Genomic DNA, 26,370 nt, shown 5'->3' on the forward strand with positions numbered 1-26,370 from the left:
CCACCACAGTCTTTTCCCCAGTGATTTCTATGTGGAGACTTAGCTTTAGAATCACTATTACTTGAGGAGAATACTCTGGGAAGTTTCCTTAAGACTAAGGCCCCACGCGATGATACACAGCACTATAATGCTGTGGGAAAAACCACGGCAGGAACATATCGCGGTTCTTCCTGCAGCGCTTTAAACAGAAAGTTCACGGAGTTTTCCTTCGCTGACTTTCTGTTACCATTATATCTATAGGAAAGCTGCCAGTGTTTCCATAGATGTAATTGCTGGTTTTGGAAATTGCAGCATGTCCACGCTTTGGTTTGAAACAAAAAGTGGGCATAGGATTTGCATGAATCCCTTCCACTTTGCAAATACTGTAAAACGCTGCGAATTTCCCCCCAGTGTAATACCCCTATGTCTCTATATATGTTACGTGTACAGAATATTATTTTTTGTCACATGTAAAAGTTCACAGCCACATAGTAACATTGAATTGTAAAGTTGTATTGAATGATGTATAAAAAGTGGCTATGCAGACTAATATTTAAATTACATTAAGAAAATGAAAATATGAATTTGCACCAAATTTATTGTAATAAGAATATTCACTGGCCCATGTAAAGTATTGTATTTCCATTGATCCATTCCCATTATCCCCCACATCAATGTACCTGTTATACTGTATGTGTATAGTAAATGCTAAGCAAAGACGCATACAGTATTTGAGATATAAATATTATAATCTGAAATACATATTACCAAAATATGGCTTCTGAAGTTCCCAGTTTACCAAGCACTTGTCCAAGAGTGGATAACCATGGATGAAAGGTGGATTTACTCTAAATCAAGGGTCCCTTGTAGGAAAATGCAGCAAAACAAACACAGCAGAAAAAAATGCAACAAAAATGCATTGCAATTTTTTCTCCAAAGTTGCTTCTGTGTCGTCCCCCCCCCCCAGCTTTTTAACCCTGCAATATGTGGATGAGATTAAATGAACTCTCCTCATGGGGCCTTAGCCTGAATGTACTGTAACCCTACCTACATATATTGCTATCCATTAGCAGTTACATGTTACGCTAGAGAATATGTTACTAATTTACTAAAGGAAAGAGTATCATCTATAACAAGGAACAGAAGACTAAGATCTACTTACAGTTTCATTGTCATAAAAATAAAAGGTAGATATTGTCTCCCCATGTGCACCCTGCAGGTGTTATTCACTGCACACTCGCTGCTTGTAATCTAATAACATGGGCATTTCAATTTTATGTGACGTGCTTGGCTTATTTTACTGCATATTGGAAAGAAAAAGATGTATTAAAGGTTCAGGACTAAGACATGAAGCAAATGACAACTCTATACATTGTGCTACAACTTACCTATGTATCATTTGTGTATTTGTGCTATATGTAGGAAAAGCAGCGGAGAAAAAAATCTACTGTAGTGAAGAGCAACACCTGGGGAGACAACATTATTGTGGTCCTCCTAATCTGAATTTTATGGCTTGTATAACAGATTACAGTACTTGTAGCTTTTTTAAGCAAGAGTCACAGTGGACATCCCGGGTCTTACAATTTTTACTGTAAATTCTCCCCTTTGGTTGACACATTCTCCTGGCTGCTAATTTCATGCAGTCACTTAAACGTGATGGATAATTGTGTTCTGCTTATCAATGTTTAATTTAAGGCTTGTTCTGCCTGACCCATATGCCCTCTGTGGATGCCATGCCTCATTATTGATTTCATGCCCACACCTGTGGCATTACCTAGCTCATGAAATGGGCATGAAGCCCTCCCATTAAACGTGTTGGAAACTAATTAAGATTGAGACAAAATTGTTACAAATGGGCTTTGTGCCATCTATGCCATGCATTACAATAATTGGGAGAAAAGTGGGATCTCTGTGAGTAAACTAGATTTGTTCTTATTTGTATACATTTACAGAGTATAGCTGGAAAGCCAGCAGCATACCATGCCATGTATACTGTTTATGGTTACTCGCTGCCACAATAATTTGTGTATAACAAAAGCAACCTAACATATTGATGAAGAATAAAGGATTTCTTCAGTGATTTCTTGCGATTTGGTGGCAGTGTTTTTAGAGAATGTCTTTGATATTAAATGTAAAGTAAAGGTTATAAAAACACCATTAAGCATACTCAAAACTAACATTTATTTCTTCATAGGTTACAGTATGTGAGAGCACTTCTGTGAAGAGAATAAGATAAAATAAAAAATTTTTAGTTTCTGCAATTTTTTAATTTTAATAAATAAATATTTTTTTTTGTTAGAAGTCGCCACCAATGGTTAACTACTGCGCTTAACTGTAATATAAGGCAGCAAGCTCACCTGTAGCACTGCCATAGGTAAAATGAAGCAGTAGACTATATCCATAGAAATGTATAGCTGTCCACTGTGTGCACAGATACAGTCCTATGAAAAAGTTTGGGCACCCCTATTAATCTTCATAATTTTTAGTTCTAAATATTTTGGTGTTTGCAGCAGCCATTTCAGTTTGATATATCTAATAACTGATGGACACAGTAATATTTCAGGATTGAAATGAGGTTTATTATACTAACAGAAAATGTGCAATATGCATCAAACCAAAATTTGACCGGTGCAAAAGTCTGGGCACCTCAACAGAAAAGTGCCAGTAATATTTAGTAGCTCCTCCTTTTGCCTCTAGTCGCTTCCTGTAGCTTTTAATCAGTTCCTGGATCCTGGATGAAGGGATTTTGGACCATTCCTCTTTACAAAACAATTCAAGTTCAGTTAAGCTTGATGGTCGCCGAGCATGGACAGCCCGCTCTCAAATGATCTGAAAACAAAGATTGTTCAACATAGTTGTTCAGGGGAAGGATACAAAAAGTTATCTCAGAGATTTAACCTGTCAGTTTCCACTGTGATGAACATAGTAAGGAGATGGAAGACCACAGGGACAGTTCTTGTTAAGCCCAGAAGTGGCAGGCCAAGAAAAATATCAGAAAGGCAGAGAAGAAGAATGTTGAGAACAGTCCAGGACAATCCTTAGACCACCTCCAAAGAGCTGCAGCATCATCTTGCTGCAGATGGTGTCACTGTGCATCGGTCAACAATACAGTGCACTTTGCACAAGGAGAAGCTGTATGGGAGAGTGATGAGAAAGAAGCCGTTTCTGCAAGCACGCCACAAACAGAGTCGCCTGAGGTGTGCAAAAGCACATTTGGACAAGCCAGCTTCATTTTGCAAGAAGGTCCTGTGCACTGATGAAACAAAGATTGAGTTGTTTGGTCATACAAAAAGGCGTTATGCATGGCGTCCAAAAAAACAGCATTCCAAGAAAAACACTTGCTACCCACTGTAAAATTTGGTGGAGGTTCCATCATGCTTTGGGGCTGTGTGGCCAATGCCGGCTCCAGGAATCTTGGTAAAGTTGAGGGTCGCATGGATTCCACTCAGTATCAGCAGATTCTTGAGAATAATGTTCAAGAATCAGTGATGAAGTTGAAGTTATGCCGGGGATGGATATTTCAGCAAGACAATGTTCCAATACACCGCTCCAAATCGACTCAGGCATTCATGCAGAGGAACAATTACAATGTTCTGGAATGGCCATCCCAGTCCCCAGACCTGAATATCATTGAACATCTGTGGGATGATTGGAAGCGGGCTGTCCATGCTCGGCGACCATCAAACTTAACTGAACTTGAATTGTTTTGTAAAGAGGAATGGTCCAAAATCCCTTCATCCAGGATCCAGGAACTGATTAAAAGCTACAGGAGGCGACTAGAGGCTCTTATCTCTGCAAAAGGAGGATCTACTAAATATTAATATCACTTTTGTGTTGAGGTGCCCATACTTTTGCACCGGTCAAATTTTGGTTTAATGCATATTGCACATTTCAATCCTGAAATATTACTGTCTCTATCAGTTATTAGATATATCAAACTGAAATGGCTGTTGCAAACACCAAAATATTTACAACTAAAAATGATGAAGATTAATAGGGGTGCCCAAACTTTTTCATAGGACTGTATATCCAGAGCTGCCCGCTCTACTGAAGAGGGCTTATCACTACAACTATCAAGTCTTTTAGTAAATACTTGTATTCCCCATGAGCTAACAATTCTGAAACATTCTGAAACTCCCCTTAATATGTAACAGAAACATACTTTTATGGCCATAAACCAATGAAGCAATGTTGAGCTAGTCATCTTTTTAAAGATATGCAAATAAACCTGTAAGTACAATGGGGCAGGGCCTGATTTGCCAGATTTTCCCCACCCAGGTGCACTTAGGGGTTCATTTACATATCTACTTAACTCTACATTGCTTCATTGCTTTGTGGCTACATAGATATGTTTCTGTTCCTATTACAGTCCCCTACGTGACACTAGTAATGGCTTAGGAGGCATTTTGGGCCTACTAGATGCACTTTAATGGTCTCAGATTGCATACTGTATCATTGGTGTATACAAAGGTGCTGTTTCAGAGTAAAAATAATCTACTTGCTGACCCTGGCGTCCGTTAAACAACTGTTTGATGATTCAGGAGAAAGGTGATTAGGCAAGCTATGAGCTCTTCCATCACTGGTGGAAGCCTTCATCACTGTTGGAAGCCTTCATCACTGTTGGAAGCCTTCATCACTGGTGGAAGCACTCATCACTGGTGGAAGCACTCATCACTGGTGAAAGCACCCATCACTGTTATAAGCACCCATCACTGGTATAATCACCCATCACTGATCGAAGCACTCATCACTGGTGGAAGCACCCATCACTGGTATAAGCACCCATCACTGGTATAATCACCCATCACTGATCGAAGCACTCATCACTGGTGGAAGCACCCATCACTGGTATAAGCACCCATCACTGGTATAAGCACCCATCACTGGTATAAGCACCCATCACTGATCGAAGCAGTCATCACTGGTGGAAGCCTTCATCACTGGTGGAAGCACTCATCACTTGTGAAAGCACCCATCACTGGTGGAAGCACCCATCACTGGTATAAGCACCCATCACTGGTCGAAGCAGTCATCACTGGTGGAGGCAGTCATCACTGGTGGAAGCACCCATCACTGATGAAAGCACTCATTGGTTACTGATGGGACCTATGGAATTTTAATTTAATTTTAAGAGAATATATATTTACGGATATGGGGATTTATATCATGTGTATGGTTTTGTAGAAGATACTCTTGGAAGGATTGTTATACCTACCTTGACATACACTGAGTTCACTAACTTATAATCTAGATGCAAGATCTCTTGTATATTGATACATTGATCTCCTTTATCGACATGACATTATATGTGACCCCTGACATCCTGTACTTTTCAAGAGGGATACGCATTAATCCCTGAATAATGGACACATAGAACTACTCACAGTAGGAGAATCCTTTATGATTCTGCAGATCCAGATTGGTTTATTCTTCTAGATCAACCGTCTGCTTTTAGATGTCAGAGATCGCTCAATATAGCTGATCGCTATGTGTATTGTGAGTAGCGATCATGTGACTTTGGTGAACAGCTGACCGGAGGACTTGACACGCCTCCACGATGATGTGGATGGGCTGGACGGACGGTGAGATACTCTATTGGCCGCTCGTCTGGCAGTCGGCGAGATGGGGGCGTGTCCATGGTGCGCACGGCACTATATAGTGCCGCGAGGACGGAGGCAGGACGTCAGACACGCTAAGTATCGGGGCACACCATCAGTGCCCCGAGAATTGCAGTTTTTACTGCACATCGTTAATGGTGCTTTCCCTTTCTTTTAGGGTTACTATACCCAAGATACAGCTCCTGATGAGCCTGAACTTACAGGCGAAACGCGTAGAGCCAGTTTGTAGTAACCGTGAGGTCCGAGATAGGGGTATATATTGCATCCTTGGGATCTCGTTGTGTTAGTGGCGGCCACCAATTAGCCACCAATCCCTATTTATAAGCGCAGGGTAATAATAATAACCAGATACCTGTGACTTTGTGGGAATAGGGTTAGTTGGGCAGCAGTGATAGTCTATAAAAATCAGAGAAGGTAGTCACACTAGAGCTGCCTTTAACTATTATGGCAATACTGGTCTGCTACATATGATCTCAGAGCACCTATTCAAAGCTATCTCATTTTTTATTTACCATATATGTTACCAGTTTAAATTGGCTCAGCAATGTTACAATGAGTCAATGTAACTTTATTCTCCGCCAACTCTGAATAGTTGTGAGTGTATATTCATGGTGGAACACTGTGTCATAATAGTGTGTCCACTTTTGATTCTCATCAATACACATAGAACGGCTGAGTGTTCACTGAGGGAGATAATAACCTGCTCCCATACAGTGGTTTTCACATATATGGGTCTTATATATGTAGTATGTGTGGACGTTTTTAGCCTATGTGGCAACTAATAAAGGTTATATTTTATTATCATCAGTTTATACACCATTCAGCCAACTGTGAAGCGACCTATGGAATTGGCGTTAAATACAATTCTCAGTACTCACCAGTTCTTCTGTAGACACCAGGACCAGAGAACTAGCTGGAACTGGTGTGTACTGAGAACTGTACTTACTGTTCACTCCACTGGCCTTGTGCTAATATGGTATGGAAATTGGGAGATTATACTGTGTGAGAACTGGGGACATAACACTATGGACAATATTGTGCTGAGTCACTAAGGAAAGCATTACATTGTGTGGAGTAAACTAATTTGGATTATACTGTATGGAGTGAACTCCCCTACAATATACCTTCCCCCAAATGATATTGTTCCCCCTCCTTCTCTCAGGAACCCCTCTCCAGAAAATCCTGCTTACATCCAATACTGCATAGCTACAAACTTGCATATTTTTCCTTTGCTTGTTTTTCTTATGTATGTCTGGCCTATGGCCTTATGTAACATAATAAATGACTTACTTACAGCACATATGTCTAATTTATACAATGTATACAGATAGTTGCATGTAGGAGAAAAATTGCATGTAATCCTTTTCTCCAATGACTTTTGTTGAAAGGTACTATGTAACGTATTTTCAGCAATATTCTACACATAAACAAAGTAATGTGTTTTCCTACCAAGAATATCAAGATATCTTGATATTCACACTGTGCACTGATGACAAATGCATTGGCAGAGCTCTCGGCTCTAAGGGAGATCTAAAAGCATGCCTGGCATTTGTGAGATTTCGCATTGTGATTTGCTGTGCTTGATTCTCTAGGTCGTGATTTGGCAAGCACAACCCTCCCTGGGTACCCTCCACACGTCCCCCCTGCTGGACAGGGCAGCTACTCTGCTCCAACGCTGACAGGAATGGTGCCTGGTGAGTTTTCAATAACAAATGTAGCAAGATGTATTGAGCAGTCTGTTTCTGAATAATGGGAAAACAAATTGAATGCATACAAAGCAAAATGCCATAATGTTCCATTTTATGTGTTCTTTAATTACATCCACACTGAGGGACTAAAAGGGAATCCCATGTAGTTTCTATATAATTTTCATCAGTCATTGTTATGAATGGTGTATTTACGCCACAGACCTATTCTGCGTTGGGAAATATACAGTGACTAGCAAGCCACCTACTTTTACATTTCAGATAAAAATACCATATATTGATGCCATATGGAGAATAGAAAAGGTTTTTTTTAATGAAAGCATTTGTATAGTCAGGGGGCAAAGCCGTAGAAGTGCAGAGGTAGCAGTCACATCAGGGCACTGTTACATGTAAAGGTACATGGCAGATAAGAGCCCTCGTTCTGTATTGGGGCCAGGAATTTCAACTTACAGCTTTATCTGTAGTTTTTTCATAAATTTTAGCAAAACAGTTAGTAACCTTGCCTGCCTGGCTTTGAAGTCGGATAATCTAATTACTTAAAGGGTACCTGAGTTTTGATGAAAAGTTAAAATATGCTAATAGTTTTGCTAGACATTCTGTTCTATGACAGTATACGCTTTCATACATGGTGTCATATCACTTTTTCTACTGCTAATAATTTATGGTTGCAGCACATTTTACTATTTGTCTCCGAGGCACGGGATGTGTAGAGCAAGGGGCAGTCTGCTCCCCTCACCTATCCACTATAACAAGTTTGGTTTGTTTACATGTAATTCTGCCATGAATAACTGTACAATAGCAAACACATAGCTGAGAAAAGCCTAAGTGACTATAATATAGGACATCCGGGGACACTGAACTGAAAATACAGGGTAAAGACATGCAGGCATGAAGCAGTTAAAGAAATCCCCGACACAGGGAAAGAACAATATGTAAGCACAGTGAGGAAAGCTGCTTGCTGTCTTTGAATAATATCCCATCTGTAATTACACAAGTATCCAGAACTAGATACAAGTACATAGAAGACTTTTCTTTCTTGTGTGAAGAGACTAGACTGTCCCCCCTCCGCTCACTGTGAAGATATCTTGTTGTTTGATGGAATCTATGGACGGGACTTCTCTAGTAACAGGGACTCTTTATACCCCAAACCTCCTGCCCCACCCCCCCCACCTCCCCATATAGCGGTCACCAACTAACAGGAAGTTGAGACTCCATGGACTGTTATACCCCAAATCAGCCACACCCCCCCCCACCCCCTTATCCCATACTCTCACCCTCGACTGCAACTCCCCCCCCCCCACACACACTTTACTAGCTTTGGCAATGCCAAATATCCATTCGGACGTGCCAATAAAGCCTATTTGATTTGATTTGATTTGAAAAAATTCCAAATTAGCTAGAAATGAGACACCAAGTGAAACTTGATACCAGGGCCACACATTGCAAAGTGCTGTGTGTTACATTACTTGCACAGTTTATGGAATTATGGCTAATTTCATCCACATTATTGCAGAAAAAAATCTGCAGCGGAAAAGTGGTAAGTCAATTATAGCTAGGGATATGCTGGCATTTTCCGCATAGGTAAATATGGGGCAGAGGAACGAATAATGATGCATTTCTGCATTTTCCTCAGTGTTTGATTGCTGCTAGCTACATGGAGCCTTAACTATAGAGAGGTTTTTTAGGTAGAAATTTCCATTTTAGTCCAGGATGACATGTTCTATGAAATGAGACTAAGTTGTCTGAAAGTTAAGTGATCATTTAAATGTATGTTCTCTTCCTATTGCATTACCACCATTCTATAAATTATTTTTTTTCTCTCTAAATTCTTCAAATTCTGTTTTATTTCTATACTAACTTTTCTTCAAGAACCTATACACACTAGATTAACATTGGCAGAAACTGCCCTTTGTGCTATATATATATATGGGCAGCCCAACTGTACAAACTAGATCCTTTTCTTCTCGATGAAGTTAGAGGGTTATTTCCTACTCAGTAAATAACATGTAGAACATTTAGCTATGCTGTTTCCATGACTCTAGAGCTATGGAAACAATGTAGCTTAGTTGTTTTGTAGACCCTATTTACTCTATGGAACTTTCGGAAACAATGTAGAGCAGCACTTCTGTTTCTGTAAGTCCCACTCTTGGGGGTCAGCACCTAGGAGCAGTTATTCTTGTCTTGGCAGTAATTTGCTGAGATTGGAGCCTTTAAAGGGGTATTCCCATCTTAAATTTCATATACAGACTTGTTGCTTAAAGAGGACCTTTCATCAGATCGGGCACATGCAGTTTTATATACTGCTGGAAAGCTGACAGTGCGCTGAATTTAGCGCACTATCGGCTTTGCCGATCTGTGCCCGGTGTAAAGCGCTATCGGTCCCGGTACCGTAGGGCTTTACAGTCAGAACTCCCCCCTCCCGCTCCTGATAATACTCGTCTATGGACGAGCACTGTGAGCAGAGGGAGGGGGCGTCCCTCCCCGCTCACACAGTACAGCGCGATAGGCTCTGCTGGGCAGAAGGGCGTCCCTGGCTAAGTGTCAGAAACGCCCTTCTGATTGTAAAGCCCTACGGTACCGGGATCGATAGCGCTTTACACCGGGCACAAATCGGGAAAGCCCATAGTGCGCTGAATTCAGCGCACTGTCAGCTTTCCAGCAGTATATAAAACTGCATGTGCCCAATCTGATGAAAGGTCCTCTTTAAGTAACTGAAGTGTTTTACCCATTACATTGTGTTATCCATCTTGGTCTTCTCTCACATACAGCTAAAAATTCCTCCTCAGTGTTTACAGCTGGTTGTCTAATTTACAGACCTGTTAAAATGTGGAAATGAAGACTCATTCCCTGCTCTCAGCCATCTATATTCACTTCTCTTCTTATCTCTTCATATTGCTTTCAGTTTTGAGCCCTGGTAATGGCTAGATGGCAGCCAGATGGTAACAGCAGCCTTCTATTATCTATGCATATAAATCCAGAAATAACTGTGCTGTTTATAGCAAGCAGGAACTTTGTGCAACAATAAGCTGAAAACCAGGAAGTGGAAGGGAGAGGAGACAGGAGGACAGTTGAAACCCTGAGATGATAAAATCCCTATGAGCCACTCCCAAAGATGTCTGGAGCAGTGCACTCCTTTCTCCCCTTTGAAGGTACATGGCTAGTTCATACCTCCCAACTTTTGAAGAACTGAAAGAGGGATAAAATGTGCGGTGCACATAGCGCGCCGTGGCAAATTTAGCCCCGCCCACTTTTGTGTTGATTCCGCCCATTCTCATTCATTTTTCATGTGCCCGCACACAGTATAATCCTCCTACAGTCACCTGTAAATTATATGTCCCCCCTCTATCTCTCCCCCAGTTTCATATGCACTCTTCATCTGCCCCAGTTTCATGTCCCCCCCTCCATCTCTGCCCCCAGATTCATGTCCCCACATCTCTGCTCCCAGATTCATGTCCCCTCCATCTCTGCCCTCAGATTCATGTCCCAACATCTCTGCCCCCAGATTCATGTCCCCTCCATCTCTGCCCCCAGATTCATGTCCCCTCCATCTCTGCCCCCAGATTCATGTCCCCCCATCTCTGCCCCCAGATTCATGTCCTCTCCATCTCTGCCCCAGTTTCATGTCCCCCTCCATCTCTGCCCTCAGTTTCATATCCCCTCCATCTCTGTCCCCAGATTCATGTCCCCCCATTTTTGCCCACAGTTTCATTTCCCCCATCTCTACCCCCAGATTCATGTCCTCTCCATCTCTGCCCCAGTTTCATGTCCCCCTCCATCTCTGCCCCCAGTTTCATATCCCCTCCATCTCTGTCCCCAGATTCATGTCCCCCCATTTTTGCCCACAGTTTCATGTCCCCCTTCTCTACCCCCAGATTCATGTCCCCCTCCATCTCTGCCCCCAGTTTCATACCCCCTCCATCTCTGCCCCCAGATTCATGTCCCCTCCATCTCTGCCCCCAGATTCATGTCCTCTCCATCTCTGCCCCCAGATTCATGCCCCCTCCATCTCTGCCCCCAGATTCATGTCCCCTCCATCTCTGCCCCAGATTCATGTCCCCTCCATCTCTGCCCCCAGATTCATGTCCCCACATCTCTGCCCCCAGATTCATGTCCCCCTATCTCTGCCCCCAGATTCATGTCCCCTCCATCTCTGCCCCCAGATTCATGTCCCCACAACTCTGCCCCCACATTCATGTCCCCCCATCTCTGCCCCCAGATTCATGTCCCCTCCATCTCTGCCCCCAGATTCATGTCCTCTCCATCTCTGCCCCCAGATTCATGTCCTCTCCATCTCTGCCCCCAGATTCATGTCTCCACATCTCTGCCCCCAGATTCATGTCCCCTCCATTTCTGCCCCCAGATTCATGTCCCCTCCATCTCTGCTCCCAGATTCATGTCTCCACATCTCTGCCCCCAGGTTCATGTCCCCACATCTCTGCCCCCAGTGTCATGTCATCCTCTTCTTCATCTGCCCCCAGTTTCACGTTCCACCTCAGTGTACACATTACACTTACCTTCTCCTCGCTCCCCTGCCACTCTCTCTCTCTCGCACACAGTTGTAGGCGCGATGTGATGACATCACATCGCGTCTACACAGCCAGTAGCTGGCGTGCAGCGGCGAAGCAAGGAGCTGAGCTGTGACAGCTCCTTGCTTTAGCCGCGTATGTGTTCAACTCAGATCTGCGTCCTCTGGATGCAGATCTGAGTTGAAATCGAGACATACCTCCCTCCAACTGGGACAAAATACAGAGAGAGAGGGGCACCGAGCCGACCAATGTGTAGAAATGATGGGTAAAAAGTAGGTAAGCAAAAAATTTGTCCGCTCACCTGGAAGAGTTGTGTGTGACACAACAACTCTATGACGTATAATATTGGAAGCAATAGGGACACGGGCAGCCGCTGGAAAGAACGCCTGCAAGACGTCAAGGCAATGAAGCGAAAGAGGGACCGTCCTCCTTGTGGAAGATGAAAGGAAAACCGCGCTCGCCCAGGTACAATGAAAAGACTTTATTTTGCACAACGCGTTTCGAGCATACTGCTCTTTCTCAAGTGCATATGATCAACCTTCCCTAGTTGAGGGTTAGTGCTTCCCTCAACTAGGGAAGGTTGATCATATGCACTTGAGAAAGAGCAGTATGCTCGAAACGCGTTGTGCAAAATAAAGTCTTTTCATTGTACCTGGGCGAGCGCGGTTTTCCTTTCATCTTCCACAAGGAGGACGGTCCCTCTTTCGCTTCACTCCCTCCAACTGGGACCACGAGGCACGTCACCGAAATTGTGAATGTCCCGCGGAAATCGGGACGGTTGGGAGGTATGCTAGCTGTCCACTGTTATCAACTAGACCAGTTTCCGATCGCTGTCATCTGGCCACATTTTAACATCCATATTATGACTTCAATAACTGGATCTAGAACAGTTTTACTGACCCACTCTTATATTAGTTTATCATAGAACCATATCTAATGTAAGTACAGTTCAGTAGAACTACAGAGGCTCCAGATTTTGCAGCTGTAGTACAGGCACACCATGGTCATACCAGACACCTAGAAAACACTTTATTCATCACATCATGTAAGAGTTCTAGGCTAAATGATATTTTTACACGATAACACAATAATGGTAATAATGATTTGGATGCCTTAAGTGGAACATCACATTAGAGTAACATTTTACTGTAAGATTTCGTCAGCCCTGAGGTCTGGCAGAGGTTCAGAAGATATGCCAGCTAACACTTCTCTTATGTTGACAGCCAAGAGAAGTGTGAATCTAATCTGAAGTCATTGAAAGCTTGTCAACACAACTGATGGTAGCTGTCCAGTATACCATAATGACAACCTTTCAGTGAGGTAGCTTGCAAGCTACTTTTGGCTGTCAGACTCTGAATATGCTTGCTGCTGTGCTAGCAGGTATAATATTTTACAAAATAAGGAGGTTTTGAGGATGCTTATACTGGATAGCAAACATTCTTGGGTAGAGGGTTGTTTGTCTACATGACAAAGCTGATATAAAAGTAAATCTGTAACTCAACACATAATCATATCGTTTCCCACAGATATGATTAACAACAGTTTTATATAATTACATAGCAAAAATGGACTCATAGCAAAAACAAAAAATAGCATTATCACTACATATGCCACTATTCCTTCCAGCATATAAAATTGTAATAAAAGGGGTGGGATGTTGAAGAAAAACAGGAGTTCCTCTTATAAGGCCTCATGTATACAAATGTAGTTTAGCTCCATACAGAGCTAAACATGTACCGAGCTGTAGTGCAGAACTCAGGCTCTTCAATGAGGCCCTACTGTTCCTCCACATCACTCCGTATAACTTCAAGGTTCCATGTTTCACTTGGAGTCTTATTACAAGGATGGTCTCTGTGCTTCTATTTAAGAGTATCTCCGCAAGACTCATCCATATAGTGCTGCATGCCATGAGAGTGCCTACTTCTCTTTAGTAAGGAGCTGCAAGAACTCACTGTACTTCCATACAGCCTATACTGTGTGCCCAACGATCTTTAAATCCAACTTTCTTCCATTTACAGCCCCTATTCAAAAGGAATTAACCAGAATGAGATATGTACGTGTAATGGAATGTTTGCCTGTACACAAAATGCACGCAAATATCCTTTGTAAGACGAGAGCAATTTCAATGGTGTTGCCCTTTCCCAGGGTCTGGGTGAATATTCACAAATCTCCTCAGTATTCAAAATGCTTCTAGAGTAAAACATTAAATACTAGAGAGGGAGGAGGGGGATGCAGTTGCAATTTTCATGAATGAAGACAGAAGAGTACATGTAGGCATCACAGTTGAGAATTTGGTACCAAGTGAGCTAGATGGATAGGAGTATATGTCATAGATTGCAATTGTAGAGCTTAATGTTACTAATAACTGATCAATTGAATGCTATATATTTCCATTACTCTGTGTTACTGTTTTGACCCAATTGATGGTCCAAATGCTTTTTAGTAGTGGAACCAAGAGCACGTATGTAGCCTACTGTGTAGCCTCAAACCTTTTACCATTTTGACCTACCATTACAAGATAGTATTAACATGCCAATATTTTCTGACAACAATCAATACAGAATAAATCATAACGACATCAATAAAATGGTGAACTACTCAATGTTCATCTGCAGTGAACAACTAAAATAACCCCTCCCAGCACTGTAAAGCATTACAGCTATCGAAACATAAGTAAGCAAAGCAAAGTGTGTATAAACAAAAGGTTCAGTGTTTAGAAGAGAGAAGAGGGAAGAACAGAATACCAGTGCATTTCTCCACTCTATGGAAATCTCTATGCATTTGTAATAACAAAATTACCATAATTTGCTCGTTAACGCAGCTAGATCAGTCAAGCATTGTTCTAAACATGCAGAGGCCGTTCCTTGCTCCAGATCTGCCAGAGAGCTAAGCATAGTGAAAATTAGCATGCAAATGGTCCTAATTCAGCAGCCGAGCTGTCAGACCCACACTCTCTGCCATGTTTCCTTTGAGATTCTGACAGAAGTGGCCCAGAAAACCCACCCTTCAGGATTCTCATCGAGAGAAGCCGCAGGGGACACTTTATGAATGACAGCTCAGCTTGTATCAGTCAACTGTATGAGCGCATTGTTATCTCTACAAGGGGTTAGCGCGCACAGTTAAATAAATGGACCCATTGGTTTTGCAGCACTGTCCCCAAGAGATTGGCAGCTTTTAGCTTACAATACCATTGTCTGCTGCTAATGTGATAAATTCATTAGATTTTATACATTACATATTTAGGTATTTCAACATATCAGAATGTATCTTTCTAGTAATTCACATCTGCATAAAGCCAACATAATACACTATGTGACAGTCGACAAACATATATTTTCTGTCTGTTACATTTTATTGGTGTAAGTTTGATAGCACATAGATCATGTATTTATAGGGTGATTTCTATCACACTTTTAATTTAGTTGTGCCTAAGCTGTCACACTGTTTGACAGTTCACAAATATATTGGCACCTGAACAGAAGGAACGTATGTACAGTAGATCCAGGCTATGTACTCATATACTTTTATTTTAAATACCTTTACGTTGGGACTGAATTATTAAGACGTTTTGTGTAACCTTCTTATCCACTTTTATGTGTTGTGTGTTGGTTCTCGTGTAGCCTTTTAATGATCACCCTATGCAAACAAAGAATAGCAGGGTCAGCAGTTCTGCAACCCTTGACCTCAGTGCAAAGGTCCCATGTTGCGAAAATGCTGTTTTTGTTGTTGTTTTTTTGCTGATTTTTAGGTTTTTTGAGCTAAACCTAGTAATGGCTACAGAAAGAATGAGAAATACCTAGAAAACTCTTATACTTCTCCCTTCTAGTCAATCTACTCCTGGCTTTAGACTCAGCCTGAAGATGGTTCAACGATAAAGCAGTCATAGTTATGACACAGTAATGGGGGTGCAGTTCAGGGTTGCAGGAGTTTATCACAACCCCCCCTTACACATGTAGTATAGAGATGAGCGAGTACTGTTCGGATCAGCCGATCCGAACAGCACGCCCCATAGAAATGAATTGATGCACCTGGTACTTCCGCTTTGATGGCGGCCGGCCGCTTAACCCCCCGCGTGCCGGCTACGTCCATTCATTTCTATGCGAGTGTGCTGTTCGGATCCAAACAGTACGTGCTCATCTCTAAGGTAGTATATATCCTCTAACTCAAATACATATTTTTAACAGCTTTATTTTTTTAAAAAAGTTTCCAAGAAAGCTGTATTAATTCTTTCATTCTTATCTGAATCCATGTTTTGCTGCTCCCACCACACTGCACAAATGGAAGGGATGTTTCACAATATTTGACACAATGGTGGGAGATTTACTAAGTAGAAGGCGCCAGAAATTTGAGCCAAAAATTGCTTTACGCCTCATTTATGAAGGGTTTTATACACTTTTTAGACACTGAGAACGGGTTCATTCACACGGAGGAAAATGGTAAGGAATTTGGTGTGGAATTTCAGTGCTGAAAAAAAAGCCTCCCATTGATTTCAATGGGCTCTTTTTTCTGCTAGCAGAAAAAGAAACCCAGGAACCCAATAAAGTCAATGGGAGGCTGTTTTTCAGTGCTGAAATTCCACACCATTTTCCTCCATGTAAATAGACCCAAAGAGACATGACTTTACAGAAAGGAACATTGACCTAAGCCACTTTTGGAAAGTTATACCTTTTCCCACTAAGCCATGCCTCTTTTTCATATAAGTTGTAAAAATATCTAAAATCCTTGATAAATATGATGCAAAGCATGTTAGGTTTATTTTAGTACAAATTAGACTAGAATTCTGCCACATTTTGCTTAGTAAATCTTGTAAAGCAGTCTTAATAAAGTGCATGCCTGATTTATATAAGGGCTCTGGCCTCTTAATAGGCGCACACCAGCACCCAAATGGAAATCTATGGTAGTCAGGAACTGCCATAGATTTCCTATATAATAAAAATATTGGACTAAGGTGTCCATGCCCTCCTTTCTTCCTATAGTCATGGAAAGTGGTAAGCGATGTTCAGAATGGGGATGTGGCTGCATCTTTAATACTAGAGAGAACCTTGTGTCAAAGATGTGACAAATTATCATAGACCTACACCAGAAATCTGTGTTGATGAATCTCCCTCAGTGTCTCTTGTACATACAGATTTCCTTCTTGCTGGACTACATCCGTAACCCATAATAGACATACACACAGTGTTAGACCAGATTTCTTTATCAACCCAGCCATTTTATAAGATGTTGGCTTCATATCAGTAGAAAACAAAGTTTTTAACCACCCACACAAACAAAATAGACCTGTGTGAAACCAGGTAATTCTACTAGTTCTATATAAATGCAATATTTTTACATCGCTTGTGTTTATTAGTGAAATATTTATTGAAACATACTTTAGCTTTATATGCAAATTTTTTCTGTATCCATGTGCAATACTTGAGGGTTTTTTCCTTATATATATTTTGCATTACAGTGACCACAAAATATGTTGAAGGCAACATTAAACTTTAATATGAGGCAACACAGGTCAAGACTAGCCTAGCAAATTCACAGCAAGGTATATCCTCCATAACCTCCATCTCATTAGTCATAAGTGACATTTTGTGCATTAATGGCCACTAAACAATGAAGCAGCACTAAAACTTTTACAATTACATTGCTAGAAACATACTCATTATATTGTAATATTCATAACTTCAGATGTAAAAAAAATTACATTATCGCCACTGCAGCAAAGGCAATATATTATATACATGAAATATTCCAATCTGAATATTTATTGTAATCATTATTGTTAAAAATGACTTTTTTCTGATATATTTTTATAAAGTGACACCATTTAGTTAGACCCGGTTTAATCACACTCAGTGCAAAATAATAGAAATAAATAGTGGTGAAGAATCAAAATGTATGCAGGAGCGAATGGAAATCTAATATTCAATATATATATATAACATTCAATATATATATATATATATATATATATATATATATATATTAATATTTACATAAAAACAAACTAAAGAAAGGAAGTTAAGAAAAAGTGTATTAAAAAGTAATTCTTGAAACCAGCATATCTGCAATTGAATGTTATTGTGTAGCCACAGTTTACCTATACAGACCTGCTATTCACTAATGTACAGTACTATGTTGTCCACTGCTGGGACCCTCCATCGATCATAAGAATGGGGGTCCCCCATTTAAACAGAGTGATTGTTGTGCATGCATTGTGCTAATGAATAGCATTGTCCAGCTTGCTCTATGTTGTAATACATATAAGCTGCAGAGGCCACATGTTCCAAATAATTAATAAAATCCTATTACAAAATGATTTTTAACTAGAGATGAGCGAACACTAAAATTTCCAAGGTTCAAAATCCGATTCAAACAGCCGCACACTGTTCGGCTGTTCGAACGCATTTCGAACCCCATTATAGTCTATGGGGGGGAATGCAGAGTGAATTCCAGCCGGAAGACACCACGGGGACGCTGCATGGAGAAGACTTCTAAAGGTAAGAGAAGAACCAGCGTTGATTGGCAGAATGTATAGCATTCTGCCAATCAACGCTGGTTCTGCATCGAACCTTGAACTTCGAACAGCTAGTAGTGTTCGATCGAGTACGAATATTTCGAATACCGTAGTATTCGATCGAACACCTACTCGATCGAACACTACTCGCTCATCTCTATTTTTAACCCAAAATCTACACCCTTAAATTTAAAAGTGATCTAAACATGTATATATCTTTTTAGATAAGTATGAAACATAGAAAAATTATGCTACTAGAAGTTAATAGTCTTCCTATTCTTCCTATATAGCAATTTTCCCCAGCTAGCAACTTATAGTGTTGAAAAGCAGTGGCTGTGGAGACATGGAGCTGTACTGATTTACTGGAATATCATAACATCCCTGAAAAGTTGCACCAGGGTCAGAATCACATCACTGGCAGGTGACAGTAAGCTAAGAACAGATCACTATTCCCGGACTGATGGGTCAGATATATATGACAAGCTCAGGGCACAGTAGAAAAGGATTTTTCACCAGCATAATACAAATAGTACTTGGTAGTTTTGTTTGTTTGGTAGAAAATAGATAATATCTTTTTTTCATTGTTACAATATTTTGGTTTATATTTATTTTACTTAAAGGAGTTTTTCCACAAAAGTAAGTAATCCCCTATCCATAGGATAGAAGATAACTTGCAGATCAGTGGAGACTCAGTAGTCAGACTATCTCCAGTGCACCTATTGAAATGAATAGAGCAAAGTTGGCACTGACTGACCATCACTCCATTCAGAACAAGGGGCTAAAGTCTTCTGTTCACATAATCTGCAACTTATCCCCAGATCCATAACTTGCTTTTATAGGAAAAGGCCATTAGGCTAAAGCTCCACTTTGTGAAAATGCAGCATTTTTGCTGCTGTGGAAACAACATGGAAGAAAACACCATAGAAGAAAACACTGTGTTTTACAATAGAAAAAATTCACTGCAGAGAAGGTGTGTTTTCAAAAACACAAACATTTTGAAAATCAAAGCATTTCAATTATACTTGCAGAAACAGTGGTGTCACTATATGGGACCTTAGCCTTAAAGAGGTTTTCCCCATCTCCTTCTCTCACCAGTGTGTCTTCTGTCTCTTCCTCTCACTTCCTGTATTCTTCAACAAGCTGGTGGGCTTGCTTTGACTGTTTAATGGACAGGACTCTACCTCTCATTAGATTTCTTTCTCATGAAAGTTAATTTATTAGAATAACTAGAAATCCAGTATAAATGCATATCAAATAATATGCACAGTAACTGTATATTATATTACACGGGTTTCGAAAATTATAAAATTACATGCTACTAGGCAGACAACAGACTTGGAGTAAACTCAATGTTATCTTTACTTAGAGAGATAACTAAATTGCACGAGCCTTTATCAGCAAACTGTAATTAGCTGAACTAATTGTGTGGACTAAACAGCAGGAGATAACAGGCCTGAAAGTAAGCAAGAACAGAAAACTCATCCTCCTCTCCTCCAGAGAGCAGTGTGTCATGTTATTTGACCTGAGATCAGATAAAAGGCCAAGAACCTAGGAAACATTGTGTAAAAATGGGAGGAATAATTTCACATAGCAGGCAAATAAAGCAGCATTGCTAAAGAAATATATTTAGGAAAACTCTTGAATTTACACATGATAGCAGTTTAGATAGGATCTTTGCGATAGAAATACCCCTTTAATAAATCGCAGCGCCTTGTGTTACATTTCTTTATTATACCTGTGCTAAATAAGTTGAGATTCCCTACAGAGCATTAGTTTGTTAATGGAATACTATGCTATTGATAACCTACTTTTCATCTTATTTTGACTTTCATAAATTCTCCTAGGTTTCATAAAATGCTCATATTTCTAAAAAAAATGATTGAAAATGTCCATTAGTGCTGGTGAGATACCACTATATATTGTTTTATACATTGCCAATGTATCAATTAGCATTGGACAGAAAATTAAAATTAGGCTACAGCAAGACTTTAAAGTGTTTTTTTAGGTTTATAAGATTGATGAGCTTGGCATTACAGCACATTCGTATTCACTTGAATGGGACAGAGCTCCAAACAGAAACTCTGTCATTCTTCAAATGATGACTTAAGTAAAAAAAATACGTCATTAATCTTATAAACCAGAAAAACCCCTTCAAATATTTGTCCCGGGTGAGGGAAAATTTATATGCTATTAATTTCAAAATGAGAATACTATAGTTCAACTTTTGTCTGCAGAGTCATATGGTTTATTTTCTTTCAGTTTCTTAGATATTTCATGTACAGCCCCATAATTAAAAAGAAACCTCAATATTCGACTACTCGATCAAATATCGAATCCCATTATAGTCTATGGGAAAAAATACTTGTTTCAGGGGAAACCACTATTCGACTAAAAGAGAGTCACCAAGTCCATGAGTAGCAGGAGGAGAGTGTTTAGGAGGAGCGCTGTGCAGTTAAAGTGCATGGACCCCATAGACTATAACGGGTACGTGTGCTTGCAGCGCACTGCCCACACGAATTATTTGTGTGGGCAGTGCGCGTCAAGCACATAGACCCCATTATAGTCTATGGGGTCCATGCGCTATAACTGCACAGCGCTTTCAGTTGCGCTGATATTCCGTTCGGGGGGGGGGGGTGTGTCCTCCTGCGGACTCCTTCTGGACGGGAGGCAAGCGCTAATGTGAACTGGTCCTTACTCGTCCAGCAGAATCAGCATTGATTGGCCGAATGCTATACACTGTATAGCATCGGCCAATCAATGCTGGTTCTGCACTAGGCTCATCCTTGCTAGTCGGGAGAGCTGGCAGCTTGCGGTTATGCAGGAGCTGACTTTTTCTCATAGGAATGCATTGACCAGCGTTGATTGGCCGAATGCTATACACTGGTTCTGCTGGAGGTTCATCTGTGAGGAGATGGAGTCTAAGATCAGACCACAGCAGTCTACATTGTGGTCCGATCTTAGACTCTGCCTCATCACAGACAAGCCTCCGGCAGAACCAGCGTTGATTGGCCGAATTCTTTTTTTTTTTTTTTTTTAATGTAGATTGTGGGCCCACAATGTACATTTTCCCCTATCAGTATGTCTTTGGAATATGGGATGCAAACACGGGGAGAACATACAAACTCCTTGCAGATGGTTTTTTGCCCTTGATGGGATTTGAACACTGGGACTCCAGCGCTGCAAGGCTGCAGTGCTAACCACTGTGCCACTGTGTGGCCCCCATGATTGGCGGAATTCTGTACACTGTATAGCATTCAGCCAATCAACGCTGGTCAATGCATGAGAAAAAGTCAGCTCCTGCATAACCGAAAGCTGCCAGCTCTCCCGACTAGCAAAGAAGAGCCTGCTGTAGAATCAGCATTAATTTGCAGAATACTGTACACTGTATAGCATTCAGCCAATCAATGCTGGTTCTGAATCGAATGCTTACTGCGAATAGCGAGTAGTATTTGAACGAGTACGAGTATTTTGAATACTGTAGTATTCTATCAAATACATACTCGATCAAATACTACTCACTCATCTCTAATTCTTACCTATATTTCTAAAAATTTAAAAAAATCCTCCATTTCTGACTCTGACCACTAAGCCAAATAGAATGCTGAGACTTCCTGTTTTCTATAGGAGATTTCTTTGCAGCAGTCAAGTCACTTATCATCACACTTATCATTACAGTTAATATGTATATGTAGATAAACACAATCCACCAATCACAATAAGTTATTTCACTGCATATCTACTCCCCCTCTGTGCATTAACGTAGAGAACTTAGCATGCCTATAAAACTCTATCATAGAAGTCAATAGGGTCAACTCTAGACTATTGTGCCTATGCTACTTGGTCAATCTTCAGGAGACAGGAAGAAAATCCCTTTTAGGCCTAGAGGCAAGCATTAAAATTGCAAAATTTATAGGATTTAAATAATAATAATAATAATAATAACATGAAAAATTCAAAACAATATCATCAAAATTTCTTAAAAATTATGTTTAATATAAAATCACGACTTAAACAATATTTAAACACTTTCCTTTTCAATGGATTATGTCACGAAACATATTTAATCTCTAGCCATATAACACTTGGCTATTCCCGGCACTCTCATTGAAGGGATTGAGAATAGAATCGTATAGAATCAGTCACATTTATTGTTGTCAGGCTGAATGCACCTCAGGGGAGAAGAACCCTCCTGTTCTCAGGATCGTGGGGGTGTCAGCGATCAGACACCCAACAATCAGGCATTTATCCTCTATCCATAGGATGAAATAAACTGATTGTGGCGTAACCATGGTATAAATATCTTTTTGTGGCATAACCCCTTTAAGGGCGCCCTGTAGTCTAATGATCAATAGGGATCCCAGGGTGTCCTATGAGCAAACATTGATAGTCTATTCTGGAAAACCCCTCTAACAGTTGGTAAAGATACACCTTCTAAATGTAGACATCTCACTGATAAATGAAAGACATTCTGAATACTGGAGGATTGGTAAAACCAAGTACTAACTATTTTGTAGGAACGCTAAAGCTATCTGTTTTCTAATCCCCATTGTCCGTCTTTTCTTCTCTTAGATTTAAGTATCACTTTGTTAAGCGTGTTTAGAGTCAACAATCAGCAAAGCTTTCCCCATAGACTACTAAGCATATGTTTCTTAGTCATTTACACTTCAAAAAGTCATTGTCTTAAAACCGTACACAGACATATCTAAGTACTATGCAGCTTGCCGGGACAGTTATATTAATGATAATAATTGCACTTGTAAATCCAAGGGAGAATTGATACTTGTGAGAAACGAGCCTACATTACTTGTATAGTAGCAAACATCAGTCATTGCATCATATCATGAAGATTAAACACATTCCCAGAGCAATGAGTAATGATCATAAAGTTGTTTTTCACATATTTTTTCAGATTTGCTACCTCTCTTGACAACAAATACCACATATAAATACTATCCTCATAACACATGTATAGGTAGTACACAGATGATATCAGATGTATATTACATAGGCAATTATAACATGTGAGCCAAAGACCACCACTCCTCTTGGTTCCACTGATGTATACAGTGGGGCAGATACATGAATGCTGGCTTTTAGGGGCCATTCACACGTAGGAAGATGGTGAGGAATTTGGTGTGGAATTTCAGCGCTGAAAAAAAAAGCCTCCCATTGACTTCAATATGTTCTTTAGCATAAAGTCATAAAGTCAATGGGAGGCTTTTATTTCAGCGCTGAAACTGAGGTGGATTCCACACCAAATGCAGCGCCAGTTTCCTCTGTTTAAATGCAACCTTAGATACTGGAAAGTTAGACTAGACAGTCTTAAATTGCGACAGATTTTCCAGAGCGTCGAATGCTGTTTGGGGGTTTAAATCATTTTAGACTGTCTAGTGTACCTTAATACCACTTATTGTATTAGTTTCTGACACATTTTTATAACAGTTTCCATAATTTTGGAGCATATTCTGGTACGCTTCGTTGCATATTAAGCCCCTTCCCTTTACATAAAGCTCTACCCACATTTCAGAAGAATTGCAGGGAGTGTCTAAAACAAATAGAAATTGAGATGTAAAGCAGGTACGCCAGGTTTTTTTTTTTGGGGGGGGGAAAGAAGTATAGCACAAAAAACTGGAATAAATGAAAATAATGCTCAATAAAAATCTTATTCCACAAATGCAAAAACAGCCCTGATATAGACATGTGCTTACCAGAATATGTAAGCTAACTGGAAACCAAGAAAAGTTAAGACAAAACACTCGGATTATAGAAAAGTACAAAATTTAATTTCAATCACAAAAATAACATACATGAATGTATATGTCCAAGGACAACACAACAGTGCAAAATAACCACAGGGTCAGCGAAACAAACAGCCTGCAAACTTGACCATGACTCCTTACTTAATCAAGTGAAATTCACACACACACACACACACACACACACTTTTCTTATTTTCCGGACTATAAGACGCTCTTTTCCCCAAAAAATTTCGGAGGATGAGAGTGCGTCTTATAGTCTGAATGTGGGGAGCCACGCTCCTGCCAACGCTGGTTTTCTGCAGCGGCGGGAGCGTGGCAATACTGCAGGCCCTGTGCCGGCAGCTAACACACTCCCTGGTATCAGTCGTTCTATTATAGTGGATGCCGGGTCCCCCCCCATCAAATACCGAAGCTTATGCCTGCAATCAGAGATTGCAGGCACGAGCTCTGACAACTCTGCTGTAAAAATTACAGCGGAGATGCCCACCGGAGATATCCTTCTCCCCCCCCCCCAAAAAAAAGTTTAAAGTTAGCCTTGCGGCCGGGGGCGATGCTGCGGGCCCCGGCACCCGCCTTGGTGTCTGTATGCCGGATCTGGATGCCAGTTCTGTAAGTGTAATGGCGCCGCTCTGCAGAGTGGTCGCCATAGCAACTGCCACCTCCGCTGTAACGCTTACAGCGGTAATACCGAAGCTTATGGCTGCAAGATTGCAGGCACGAGTTTCAGCATCTCCCCTGTAAGGGGGCATTCACACTACGTATACGGCAGCTTATTCTGAACGTAAAACACGTTCAGAATAAGCGACGTATAAAGCAGCTCCATTCTTTTCTATGGGAGCCGGCATACGAGCGCTCCCCATAGAAATGAATGGGCTGCTTCTTTCACTGCGAGCAGTCCCATTGAAGTGAATGGGAAGTGCCAGCGTGTACGGCTCGGCATGAGCAGAGCTTGCCGTATATGCCGGCACACAATGCTACCTGTATAAACAGGAAATTTAACTCACAATGCAGGTTTATTGAACCCACAGTCTGACCCACATAGACTTTTACTGTGAGTTTGAAATTCAACATACATATGCACATTTCTTTCTTGACAGAATAGTCCAACGTAGAGGACTGGTGCCAGAAGGTACTTGGTAAAATATCACCCAATTATGTAATTGATACTTCTGCACACAAAATCTTGAAAAATTCATGTATTAAAAATTCTTTATTTCCAACATTATATGAAAATCACACAGTAGCAGATAATCGGATAATGGATTAGTAGTAGATTATAACAGAGTCCGAATGTTTTGGTTCCACATCTGCTGGGTGGGTGTTCTAAAGGAGTAGCATGTGAAAGCTACACAGTGTGCATTAGAAAAACAGCGTGGAAATTAGTGCACCAGAGGGGAACACATAACTTCAGAGTCAAGCTTTCAGTAAGTTATTAAGTAACATTACACTACACAAAGGCTCCTTTTCAGATGAGTGAGGCAAAATTTCTTTACTGGAGTGTTCCTTTAAGGCTAAGGCCCCACATTGAGGTGGCCTAGCTCTTCGACCAGACATATGCAACCCTATGTCTATGCTGTTCTATATGCCATCCATTGACTTTCACTCAAAAAAAAATACTGCAAAAAGAAGAATGGTTGGTTTACTGTACAATTTAATTCTATGTAGTAGTTGACAGCACATTGCAATTCATTTAGGGCTGTGGGATTTCCAACGCATACTGGACAAAAGTATGGCAAAAAAGCGGCACATAGTTACTAAAAGACATCACATACAAACTCAATTACTGTTATTATTCTGATTATTCCTAGTGGTAGGTGCAGACGTAAAAGCTGTAGATGTTCAATGCTCACAAAACCTTTGTACGTAAATGAAATAGTAATGACATGCTTGACTTTGCTGTAAGCAGAAGTAGACTGAAGTATGTAGACTATGCTGATCTACGCGTTCTAATGCTCCTGGTACTTATCCTTTAAGGAGAGGGTTGTCTTGTCACTTTTAATGGAGCTGAATGTAACTGCCCTATTTACATATACAATACAAACACTAATTAAGGGCATCCTACAATGAATGACATTTCCTATAGTTGCCTTGTGAGTGAGTGTTTATTGTAGCATGCGCGGCCCTGAGAGAATAGACCTCGTTGTCATTTCATGTTTTACTGTAATTTATGTTATGCTTTATAGCAAATAGCACTTTTTATAGATGCGGATAGTTGTGCATTAAATAGCTATTTCTTTATGCACTTTTTAATGTAATACACAAGCTGCTTCTGTA

The 26,370-nt window shown here is 40.6% G+C and overlaps 1 protein-coding gene across 1 annotated transcript in view; it reads left to right on the forward strand.

Annotated features, from left to right (window-relative positions):
* Positions 1-26,370, forward strand: part of PAX5 (paired box 5) — a 158,157-nt gene that overhangs the window by 120,864 nt on the left and 10,923 nt on the right. The window contains exon 9 of the mRNA XM_075262217.1: positions 7,190-7,291. Within this exon, the coding sequence (XP_075118318.1) occupies positions 7,190-7,291 (102 nt within the window). The remainder of the gene's footprint in view (positions 1-7,189; positions 7,292-26,370) is intronic.

The sequence above is a fragment of the Leptodactylus fuscus genome, chromosome 1, assembly GCF_031893055.1.
Source record: "Leptodactylus fuscus isolate aLepFus1 chromosome 1, aLepFus1.hap2, whole genome shotgun sequence".
Classification (NCBI taxonomy): Eukaryota; Metazoa; Chordata; class Amphibia; order Anura; family Leptodactylidae; genus Leptodactylus; species Leptodactylus fuscus.